Raw genomic sequence first — 12,632 nt, forward strand, 5'->3', positions numbered from 1 at the left:
TGAAGTCTCAGGAAACCTGTGCAGTTGTTTTGAGTTGATTAGCTGATTGGCATATTCTAATTTGTTGAGATCGTGAATTGGTGGGTCTTTGTTAAATGTGAGCCAAAATCATCACAATTAAAAGAACCAAATACTTAAACTACTTCAGTCTGTGTGCATTGAATAGTTAATACACAAGTTTCACAATTTTAGTTGAAATGAAATGACATGAAATGTATGACATTCTAATTTAATGAGATGCACCTGTATATATATATATATATATATATATATATATATATATATATATATATATATATATATATATATATATATATATATATATGAAGAGTTCAGATGCAAAAGCCTTTTAAGTGTCATCTGAAAATTTCATCTAAAATTAGGATTTTTATCAGGTTTCTATATTTATGTTCAGTTATTTCACTTTAATAGCCTGGAAAAGGTCCTGCACATTGCCATTAAAGTAAAATGACTCAACCTATGCAAAGGAGCTTCCTAATTTAAGATTATATTTTTAAATGTTTTACTTACACACACATATATATATATATATATATATATATGTGTGTGTGTGTGTGTGTGTGTATGTATGTATGTATATATAATATAATAAAAATAACATCTTGGAATTACACAGGGGTAAGTAAATAATGACAGGATTTTCAGTCTTTATCAAACATTTTTATCTAAAAGATTCCATGCTCTTGGTTTTTGCACCATGAATAGTTAAAACTGCACTGGTAACCTACAACTGCAACATTAAATAGCTAATTTTTCCTGATGTAACATATAAAACAGAGTTTTGCTTTTTATAAATAAATGTATCTAGGTTTCTGCAGTTGTGTTGAATAAAATTTTTGGCTTGAATAAAACCAGTTGATTTAGATGTCCCCATTTTTTATGTGTTTTTGTGTGTCTTTTACAATATGTGCATTGTAAATGAAATGCTAAGTAGATAGCAATATAGATATTCATATGTCCCAGGTGTCCCAGTTTGACAAGGTGTGTCCCGGTCCAGTCAATTAAAATGTTAATATGTCCCAGTTCTAGTTGCTGGCTAAAATCCTCAATGTCCTTCCAGCTACTATCTCTGGTGATGTTTGTGTTCTCAATAGAATTATAGTGAGAAGGACGTTGTTTCTTTGCTATTGCAAGTTGCTGATAATTTCATTCCAAAACATCTTTCAACAAATTAGCTCTTAAATAGTTGCCATAACAACAGCTATAGCTGCTGGCTACAGAAATGCCAAAACAAAAATGTTTTTTCAATTAACAATGATCTGAAAGAGGCCTAGCTTGTGAGAACTGAGGAGAGGAATTTTGCCATCACTATAAATGTTCTTTTATTCCTTCAACCACAGAGGTAAATCAGGCATAGATCACATTCTGACTCAGGCTACAGTACATACAAAGACACTCTTCACATTTTACACAGTACAAGTGATTGAATGCTATTTGTGCAATGCATTTTATAGTTTTGTATTTCAATAATGTGAATATTGTAACAATTACCTGATGACATATATTGGCAAATGTACTGTACATACCAAAGTCAAAATCTGCTAATTTTAAAGGAATAATTTCCCCAGAAAGAAAATGTACTTACCCTCAGGCCATAAGATGTACAGTAGATGAGTTTGTTTTTTTTCATCAAAATAGATTTGTAGATATTTAGTATTACAGTACATCACTTGCTCTCAAATCAATCCTTTTACATTGAATGAATCCAAAAGGAGTCCAAACATTTAATTAAAGTATCTCAATAATCCACAAGTAATCCACACGACTCCAGTCCATTAGTTAACATCTTGTGAAGCATAAAAGCTGTGTGTTTTGTTATAAACAAATTAGGCTAAAATAGAGTCTTTTATTCATTATGTTGCTTTCTGCAGTGGAAGTCTTCTGAATCAGGAATACAAAGCATGCCCAGATCAAGCACCGTTTACAATTGAACACAGCCCAAACAAACCATTCAAAACAAATATTGGTGCATTTTGATAAGAGAGGTCAACGGGGTCTGGACTATTTCACTGGAGGAAGAATTAAAATGGAATATGGTCTCAAATTTCAGCCAATGGTTGAAATGTAAAAGCCTTAATGATGGATTTCACTCACAAGATAATAACTGATGGACTTTAGTCTTGTGGGTAACTTGTGAATTATCATGCTTTTATCATTTTTGCATTCTTTTTGATGGCACCCATTTACTGCAATCCATTGGTGAGCATGTGATGTAATTTCTCCAAGTCATGGTCCAATGAAGACGCAAACTCATCTTCATCTTGAGTAAATTTGAGAAAATTCTCATTGCTGAGTAAACTATTCTTTTGATAACAAATGTTGAACAAATGGCAAACCAAGTACTGTGAGGATAAGTTTTGTGGGGGTCTGTTTGTCAGGTGTGTTTGCAGACTTCCTCTTTTATTTCGTCTGCTGAGCCATCTGTTCAAACTTTCAGATTCCTTTTAAATAAAATTTAGGTATGTATACATTTACATGTTTTAAAAAGAAAACCTATCTTTAAAAGCAAGTGAAAGAAGTCAAATTATGCAAAAAAAACCTGATGTGAAATCACTCACTTCCCCTAAAAAAAGTAAAAACAGAGAAAATGTACCTCCTTATTCTCACCTGCCAGCACACCTTATAGGTGGTAAGAGAGAGTGAAAGCATAGATGTGTGTGTGTGTGTGTGTGTGTGAGCAGAAGAAAATCTCTTTGCCACATCTCAAGCCCAGTACTGCATTTTTAATCATGCTTTAAATAATACAGAACACACTATGACCAGAACACTTGTCTTTTGTCCATAGTGTGTGTGTTTGGGCAAAAAAGCAATTCACTTTTTCGGCACTAATATAATATACAAATCATTATTGCCCCATTATACCTCTGTCACTCAATAAAATAAAAATATAAATAAAAGGAAAAACATGCCAAGTCATTATCTAGATTTTTTTTTTTTTTTACCTCTCTTTCAAACAGCAGAGGGTGCTAAACTTTAGTGTTTTTTTTTTTTTTTTCTTCTCTAAGAAATATAGTTCTGTCACAATTTAAAAGCTTATTCCCACAACATTCTCCCTTATGGATTCAGGTGACCCACTAGCTCTTAGACCATTTTTTTCTGCTTTAAATATTTTATTGGTCTTAGTTGGATGTGCCCCAGACTACTTAATTTCTTACATGCTACAGTACTTTCACCATTACTTATTAATTTTTACTAGTCCAATAAACCTGCCTCATGTCCAGAAAATACTATATACATGGCCTTCCTTTCTGCCGTGGAACATAAAAAGAAGATATTTTGAGCAATGCCTCAATGTGTTTACTTGTCCAATACAATAGGAGTCAATGGTCACCAAAACCAACATTCTTTTTCCTTTCCTCACCAGAACAGATTTGGATAAATTTAGCATTACATCACTTCTTCACCAATGGATCGTGGCAAAAAAAAAAAAAAAAAAAAAGAAGAAATATAAATAAATAAATTAAATAAAAATAAAAGATCAAGATTGGTCCATTTAGAGCTATTTGTAGAACATATTGAAAAAAACGCCATTATCACATTTAAACTCAAATGATAATTACTGAATTCTACACAAGATGGAACCCAACTTCTTAAAACCAGCCTTTGTTTCATAGTAGTAGTTTGTGATATTATTTTATTTTTCTTCATAAAGAAAAATATATTGCAAAAGTGTTAATAAATAGCTTTAAAGTGCATGTTTTTCACCGATGATTTCAGTGTGACACTAAGCAAAAACAGGCTCAGCAAGAAAGTCTGTGTTCAGTGGCATGCTGGGAGGCTTCTGAGGAGCAACGCTGCTTATGCACAGTGGGAATGCTGTAACCTGTTAATATGGGTGATGAAATGAATATGCGTTGGTCACACGACAGATGCTGTATGTGTGAAACAGGCCTAAGCACTAAAACTGACAAGAGATGGAATTTTTTTTCTTTTTTTAACGTGTTATAGTCAGACTTATGACTCAAGGCTAGTAATACTAAAACTTTATCAAATTTAAAAGTTATCATCTTATTTTAGATTTTTAATTTTACATTTTCTAAACTTTATCTAATTTATCAAAGCGTTGAACTGTATGCTGTGTGAAGGTCTGTAGGTTTTTTAGATCGATTTAGGATCCATAAGAGGAATTCAAGGGTAAATTTTCTTTACAAAAATTCTTTACAGGTTTATATTTTAAGGTATTACATACAGATGGGGCACAGGTGTGGATGAACAAAGCCAGGGGTGGATCTGGAGCTAATATACCTCAGGATGAGCATCCCTAGGTGTGAGAGCATAAAAACAATGGCAAAAAATATTAGTGACTCTAACAGGGAAACATTTATGCATCTTGCAGTCACTTTCATAGTTTTTTTCATGTCTCATGCGATCCCTGCTACTGTTTGTGGTTGGGGTGCCAGTTGTACTTTGAGGTCAATAGTGCCTCAAGCCATTAAAAGAATGTTTTGGGTTCAAATCATCTTCTGTGGTAATCGACTAATCGACAGAATCTGTGGCATGCTGATGATTAGGCCCTGATGCAGACACTAATCATAGTGCTCATCCTTCAATTAGTTAAAAAATAAATAAAATAAAAAATAAAATCTGTCTGCATATATAGTGTCCGGAAAGCTTAAATGTTGAAAATGTCTGATTTTAAGAAATCGTCCACTTTCAGTTCATGAGCTACACTCTAAAAACTGCTGGGTTGAAAACAACCCAATTTGGGTTATTTTGACAACCCAGCGCTGGGTCAAAAAGGGACGAACCCAGCGCTGGGTTGTTTTAACCCAACCAGTTGGGTTATCATATTTAACCCAGCCTGCTGGGTTGCCTTTTTTATAGTTCAAAATGACTATATTGCAGGGTTTAAAAAAACAGAGCGGGTGTTTTTTTATCACTGTATTTCAGAAGGAAAACTACTGTATTTAGAAAATGTTCGATATCATTTCGCATGTGCTTGATAAGGCAGCGTTTGTGAGCTCAGTACCGCTTTGCAGCCGTTACCGGAGAAACCTACCTCTCCCGCTCTTAGCGCCTCCTGCTGGCAGAAAATAAACTCGCAGAGTGCAGCCATGTGGGGAAACAATGCATTTCTACGTTAAAATTAACCCAAATTGAGTTAGGCATTAAACCTACAAATGTTGTTCATTTTAAATATCACTTTTACACACAAATAATAATTACCAAAAGGAAAATATTTATTAAAAACGAGAGAAAAGTCAAAAAGTAACATGTTAGAAGAAATGCAGAAAAGGATGGCATTAACAGCTACAGAGTTCATAAACAAAGCATTGAACATTTGATGAATATAACTTAAAATCAAATTGGACTTTGTTCAATTGTATATATTGTATAAAAATATACGAAAACACATACAATAAATTTACAATTAGTTAGGTTTTTTTCCAACTATTCTGGCATGACAGTACACAAATAAATCACAACATTAACTTTGATATTATAACACTTAACAGACGCATGTGTGTGTGTGTGTGTGTGTGAAAGAATGTGAGCAGGTGTATGAATGACAGAGTATAAACTCTTCTACTAAACAACACAGAAAAAGCATTTAACTTTTTTTTTTTTAACAAATTATACACTTACAGTTTGTTTCAAAGTCCATGAATACAGATCATGCATCACAGTCAATTTTCACGATCTCTTTAGCATAACTGATGTAATCATGAAGAAACCCCATCAGCACAGCATGTGACATCTTCTACATCATCCAGGGCAGCGTCCTCCTTTAAAACCACTGCTGCATCAGTTTAGAGGAAAGAAGATTCTCCTCTCTGACCAGGATTCATCCAGTCACCGCCTGTTCTTCATCAGTGGCCTAAGAGAAACACATTTGAAAAAATTAAACATTTAATTAAACTATCTATTTTCAGGTAGAGGTGTATTCACATCCGTAAGGATAGGTAAATAATCGGTTTTAAAGTTTCAACACTTTGTGCGGTTGTTTAATGTCTGTCTATCACAGCGCTCCAGAAGTCTATAATGGCAGCACTAGTGTGAGGACATGCGATATTGTTTGAATAAATATCGCTTTCAGAAAGCTTCTTTACTGAAACATTAAAACAGACATGACCTTCACATACCTCACAATATTCATGTACATGGAGGGCTGCTCTTCAAACCGTTAGTTCACCAAATAATTAAAATGTTTATAATTTACTCTCCTCATGTTTTTCCAGACTCATACAAAATCTGCTAATTTTTTGGAAAACGTATGAATATATTTAATATTCTCTTTTTGTGTCCTCCATTGCTGGTCTGGGAGACCAGTATTTTATTTTGAACATACATGTTTGCTATCATATAATTTAAGATGTATTCATATATAAATATCAGAATTTACTTCTACAATAACTCTATATTTATGAAGCTTGAAAATACTGATTATCTAAACTATAAATGGATTAACAAATATTATGAGAAAACTAAAAATATATTAATTTATGTTGTAAAGACAGACAAAAGTCTTATAGGTTTGGAATGACTTGAGGGCAAGTAAATGATTTTTTGTGTGAACTTTACCTCTAAGAGCGAAGACCAAGAATAATGACTCTCCAAATCAGACAACTCCAAAGTTGGTTTGAGTTCTGCAATAAAAAACACAGACATCAATGGTCTTAATGAAATGAGCATGTAATCACACTGTTGTTGCATCAAAATGTGAAGTAAACTGGCAGGAGACAACAGAAAAATTTATTTTCTAAAAATAACTTACATAAAATCTCAAAGGAATGATGCTCTCCCATGTCTCTTGCTTTTAACATCTACAAAAACAAAAAACAAACATTATTTTACTCTTAGTAAAACACAACAACTGATAACATGAAATTATGAAGTTTACTTGCCTTAAACGATCTTTCCCTCTCTTCAGAAGAAGCTGAGAAAACCACCTCCTCACACAAGCACTTGTGTGTCCTTAACTTCAGTTAGTTTGAGTTCTGCAAAGAGGGACATCAATGGTTTCAATAAAATATTAACATATACATACATACATATATAAAATCACACTGTTTTTGCATCAAAATGTGAAGTTAACAGGCAGGACACAACAGAAACATTAATTTTCTAAAAAAAAAAGTAATAATAATTTAACTCACATCAGTCTCAAAAGAATGAAGTTATCTTGTCTCTGGATTTCAACATCTAAAAAAACACACACATTATTTTAGTCTTAGTAAAAATAAAGATAACTTGATGTTATTCTGAAGTTTACTCTCCTTAAACCGTCTGTCCCACTCTTCAGAAGAACACCTCCTCCTCATCCTCACACAGGTCTGTGACTCCTCACACAAACAGCTTCTGTGTCTTTAACTCTCAGCGCGAGGACAATGAAGACAGGAGCTGGACAAGTCTGAAATATTACATGTAAAAAATACTTTTAACAGTTACCACTTCAACAGCCTCAAAATCATTATGCTAGTCTTTACTACACAATGCCGTTTCCTTTAGGAGACAAACATACATTCAGTTTAACCGCGGAAAAAAAAAGACAAATTCACATGAGCGTAACCGTGACCGTAACCGTGACCATAACCGTCTGTTAACGCCTCAAAGAGAACAGATAATGTAAAATCTTATGTAAATATGACAAAATACATTCACAGACGTTATATTCAAAGTACATCCTTCGTTCAGTAACGTTACATGAGGCAAAGACCTCCGTGTTCGAGGCGAAAACCGCGTCCGTTTTTTTTATATATAACGTATATAACGTTAAGCTCCTTTGTTTCCGCCTTTCATAAAACCTTCCGCCTTTCATACAACCAGGTAAACAATAAAAGATAACTTTACATTTTGAATATTTAACGTTACTTACCATAGTCTTTCACTCGCTTCTCGCTTCTATCACGCTGAGAAAATGGCGGCTGCTCGCACTGGAGACGTACGATTTTGACGTGACGTGCGTGCTCTCCTTCACGTCCGCGTCCTCAACCCACCCCGCTGGGTTAAAAAAGAAAGTAATTTTCAACCCAAACTTGGGTTAAAACATCCCAAAGTCCTATCAAACGGCCTCAACCCAGCAGTTGGGTTGAAAAAACAACCCAGCGTTTTTTAGTGTGTACTGTAATGGACCAAATAATCCAAAATATCTACAAGATCACATAAAATTAACTGAACCATATTATTATTAGATATTATTATTTATAAAAAAAAATGCTAGTCCTGGCTAACAATGGTGTTTAGGGCAAATAGCCATTTTATAGTCATTTTTATTGCCTTTCTTTTGACTTTTAAAGACTTCCGAAGTATATGTTTAAACAGTAGCCTATACTGTATGTAAACTGATTTTCAAAAATGTTGAAATCTTTATTTAATTTTCTTTTTCACCCACATTGCTGCATTGAAATGTAGCTACAGAATATAAGTGAATGTGATTTTTTACAAATAATTTTCCCACAGCATTATCGTTTTATTTTTGTATTTACATGTATTTATTAATATTTGTATTAATTTAATATAATTTATTTCGTCCCACAGTCCTCATGAGAGTTTGATTTGTGGACCTTAACTTAGGCTAGTTTAGGCACGTCTGTACAAGTGTAAAATGTTAATTTAAGTTTAATATTTAACTATTTATCTGATAATTTACGTGTAATAGTTTTCATTAGGATGTACGGATGGTATAACCCATATAGAGAAAAATAATTAGAGACTCGATATTAAATGAAAAGACAGCCCACGCGCCCACGTCCGCCGAGAGAGAGAGAGAGAGAGAGAGAGAGAGAGAGAGAGAGAGAGAGAGAGAGAGAGGTTGGTGAAGATCAGTTGAGTCTTAGCACGGAGCTCTTCAGTCAATGACAGCGCTCACATTCTCCTCTTGAAGGTGACGCATTTGGGATTACTGAAGCGGTTATTCGGCCTTTCATGTCGCTGTGTTTATCAGGGTGTTGTTTTTGTTGCTGTGTTTATCAGGGTGTTGATTTCTCTCTCTGTCTCGATGCAGATGCTTGTGCTGGTCAGTGTGTGCGCGCTGCTGATCGCCGGAGCTTCTGCCCGCAACGACAACGGCAATTTTTTGGACGACAAATGGTTGACCGGGAGATGGGACAAATTCAGAGATGTGAGTGCTGTTCTCCTTCATAACGGCTGCTCATTCCCTTAATATAGAGAGCTGTCTACTTAGAACGCGTTTTGGGGGATCGATAGCGCGCTCGAATCGATGGTGATAGGGTGGCAGCTTCCTCGGTTTTTGTCATTTGGGTCTGTATGTGTTGTTTGAGAGCGTGTCTTATTTTTACGGTAAGACGCTGAATGTTTAGTAAGAAGCATGATGGGATTTCATTTGGCCTTAAAGCCCAAAGTACGCCTTCGGTAAATCAGTATTTTTTTTTTTTTTTTTGTATTTAGTTCCGTTTTGTATTAATTCAGTATTTCACGGAAGACAGTCACCGATCAATTAGACTCAGTGCGTCACTTCTGCTCCGCTAATTGGGCTTTGGAACGGCTATATTAACCATCCATGAGCTAATACACTAAGACAAGGGCTGAACTATATTAGCTTTGTGTCTGTCAGCATGAGTATTTGGTTTGTCATATACAAAGACTAGAAATGAGAGCATCTTACAAACAAGTATTTCTTGCACCTGGGGATGTTGTGATGCTTGACGCGTGCGTCCATGTCTTAGTGCAGTGATTTTCAACCTTGCTACACTTACCCTGAAATATTTCTAGGCTACCTGGGTCTATGGAAAGATTTTCTTTATTAAATCTATAAAACAGAAAGAGACTTGTGAAATTCTTACAATATTCGGACTGTCAAATTCAAACTCATTTTAAAATGAATATGCTGCACATGTGTTGATAGTCAGAACAATGACATGATTGTGAGTGTACTGAATTTATACAACCATTAATAAAGTAGAAGATATTGAGTAACATTACGGGCAAAATGGGCAAGTTAGTTTGTATGTTTCTGATTTATAATCAAAATAGTTCCAAAAGAATGCAAAAGCAGCATATCTCGAAAGCCAATCTGGAATAGTTTGTGATTTTTGCTTCCCACTCAAAGCGTTCTGTAATCACTCTTCCATTTACCGCTGTCTGCACTCTTTTAAAGCATGCTTTATTTAAAACAAAAAAACACTTTAAATGCTGATTGGCCAATTATTTTCAAGGATCAGACCTAACTATTGTGTATATGATGTAGGCGGAACTCATTTCTGGTTTCGTGTTGATTAAAATACAAGACAAAGAAATACAGAGAAACACTGTGTTAGACCAAAATACTCCAAAATAAGATGAGTAGAACAATATATGTTTTAAACCTGCACACAGTAGCTGGCAAACCAAAAGTGACAAGCCCTGATAGCTTGTCTGAATGCACGTCAACATCAAAACAACAATCAAGATGTGTCGAGTTACATAACAAGGTTCTTTTTAAACATGATGTTAATTGACAGTGAACACTCAGTGTAATGATATCATCTGGACCAGAGGACTTCCATTTCCTTCTGTGTGCCTATTTGCGGTAATGTTGTTTATGTAAGGGATGTAGTTAAGACAGTCACATGGGTGGCGTAGGTCTCAAACACATGGCATGACAAATTACCGTTTCACTACCTGATTGTTCTGTCTCTCTCCCCCTCTCTTTTACTGTGTACACACTCTAATTTCAGTCAATTATTCAAGTGTACTTTAGGGGAACGCCAATAAAAACAAACACTTTTAAACTGAATCAAGAAACAAAACACCAATGATATTGCGGTTTTATTTAAATATCAAGAAAGTCATAATGCATTGACATTTTAATACCCAAGATTCGTAATAACTGTATAATGCTACTTTCATTCAGATGATATTAATTGTATTTCTCTCATTCAGCCAATATGTTCTTGAAAAAAAAATCAGCCACCTTTTGAGATTTGTATTTTCAAATATATTACTGTATGTGCAGTAGTTTACCGTGGCTTCGACAATTTTCACAAAATCGCTTCATGACAATCAACACACAATAGAAAAAAAGATGGACTGCATCAATATGGCCATAAAACAAATAACTACTCCATTATTAGTTCACCCAAAAAATTCTGTCAAAAGAAATGTATATTTTTGTGTGTTCTGCACAAATGAAATACAAAGGTTTGGCACAATACAAGTAAATGGTGACATAATCTTTCTTTTTGGGCGAACTATCCCTTTAAGAACAAGAAAGAACAAACATTACAACAATAATTCTGTAACAATGTCCATAAAATAAATTCATTATGCATGCATGCTAGGAACTTAAAAACCCTTGATAAATCAGCAGCATTGCTCAATAATAAACTGTTCGGGGAACAGGCAAGTTTAGAGGGAATTTTGTGTTTTAGAAGTTAAAGTGATTCACATTTCTTAATCTGCAACTCAAAAATCACATGTGCTGGATAAAACATAATTCACTTTTTATTTTATGGGGAATGCACACATGAAAACTCTCTCTCAATTGCCTTTTCGAGCTTCTTTTTTTTTTCAGCTTCGAAGCCAAAGGCACATCAAAGATTACTTTCTATGTGGCACTTCAGGCCATCATTAAAGTGAAAGTGATTTATGCAGATTACCTGTTCAGCAAATGCAGCTCAACAAGATTTTTCCCTTAATCAACTATAGCAAAGCAATTACTGAAAGACTCTGAGCCCTAAAATCACAGAGCCCCAATCATATTTAAGTTCTGAGACACTGCACATGTATGGGAAGCACAGGCTATCAAACTTTTGTTTGGTGAAATGTCTGTATATGTGTGGGTTTGTGAGATTGACAGGCTGAAAATGGCCATCAGTGATCCCCCTGCAGTGTCAAACATCTCACACACTCTTGACTACACTGTCAGTTGTGCTATAGTGAGATTTTTAACACTCTATCAACTTCAGGCTGATGTCACCAAAAGAGGTAGGAAAAGAGTATGGAGAATTTTCTATGACTTTGTGAGAGGCTTGAATGAGAAACACAGCCAACCTATGAGAAAGTGTTTGACTTTGGTGTAAAGGACATGTCATGAAAACATCCTAGCGACAGGAAGGACCTTATCTCACTAAAAGAAAAAGCTGCAGTGCTTTTGCAGTATTAAAATGGCTTGTAGATAGGTTTAAATTCACAAAATTTTAATTCTCTTTTGCATTGTGTGTGTGTGTGAAAAAATACAAACAATTAAAAGCATTTTTACCAATTACTTTATAAATATTCAGTGCTTCTTCACTGACCAGTTTGTAAGACATAAATATAAATGGATATACATGAAGGATGTCAAACGTAGTTAAATATGCTGTGCACTGTGCATGTATGTTAGGTATTTTTTTTAATCTGATTAACAAAATATTCAGATTCATATATTTACATGCTTATTTTTTCCTATTGCTATGGATTATTGCAGGTCTACACCAATTAATCCAATCAAATCAAACTCTTGAGCTCAGTCAGATCTTTTGAGGTGTTTATATGAAGGCTTTTGAGTACGATTGAGGCATCAGTCAGATTACTAATGGATTATTTGGTAGCATTTAATATATCTGATAAAATGTCAAAATAAAAGTAAAAGTTACTTCTGTTGACAAAGTTTATCAATAAAATTGTCATTTCATCAAGATTCAAAAAAATTCTTAAAAAAAAAAAAAAATTATTATATTAAATATTGTAAT

The 12,632-nt window shown here is 34.3% G+C and overlaps 1 protein-coding gene and 2 long non-coding RNA genes across 4 annotated transcripts in view; 1 reads left to right on the plus strand and 2 right to left on the minus strand.

The window, feature by feature from the left end:
* Nucleotides 1-5,220: 5,220 nt before the first annotated feature.
* Nucleotides 5,221-6,791, minus strand: LOC127949264 (uncharacterized). Its single transcript, XR_008152272.1, has 3 exons — nucleotides 6,737-6,791; nucleotides 6,544-6,608; nucleotides 5,221-5,839 (listed from the first exon to the last, which is right to left on the minus strand). It is a non-coding gene; the product is annotated as an uncharacterized LOC127949264 (long non-coding RNA).
* A 75-nt stretch (nucleotides 6,792-6,866) lies between these two features.
* Nucleotides 6,867-8,000, minus strand: LOC127949263 (uncharacterized). The gene is made up of 3 exons (XR_008152271.1): nucleotides 7,838-8,000; nucleotides 7,119-7,372; nucleotides 6,867-6,959 (listed from the first exon to the last, which is right to left on the minus strand). It is a non-coding gene; the product is annotated as an uncharacterized LOC127949263 (long non-coding RNA).
* A 722-nt stretch (nucleotides 8,001-8,722) lies between these two features.
* LOC127949386 (testican-3) overlaps nucleotides 8,723-12,632 on the plus strand; it is a 32,433-nt gene continuing 28,523 nt past the window's right edge. Inside the window, exons 1-2 of one of the 2 annotated variants that reach the window (XM_052546513.1) lie at nucleotides 8,723-8,845; nucleotides 8,966-9,082. In XM_052546513.1, the coding sequence (XP_052402473.1) occupies nucleotides 8,966-9,082 (117 nt within the window). In that variant the 5' untranslated portion in view covers nucleotides 8,723-8,845. Of the gene's footprint in view, nucleotides 8,846-8,959; nucleotides 9,083-12,632 lie in introns of those variants that run through there. The other variant, XM_052546512.1, reaches the window with a different exon arrangement.

Source organism: Carassius gibelio, chromosome B1 (assembly GCF_023724105.1).
Source record: "Carassius gibelio isolate Cgi1373 ecotype wild population from Czech Republic chromosome B1, carGib1.2-hapl.c, whole genome shotgun sequence".
Taxonomy (NCBI): Eukaryota; Metazoa; Chordata; class Actinopteri; order Cypriniformes; family Cyprinidae; genus Carassius; species Carassius gibelio.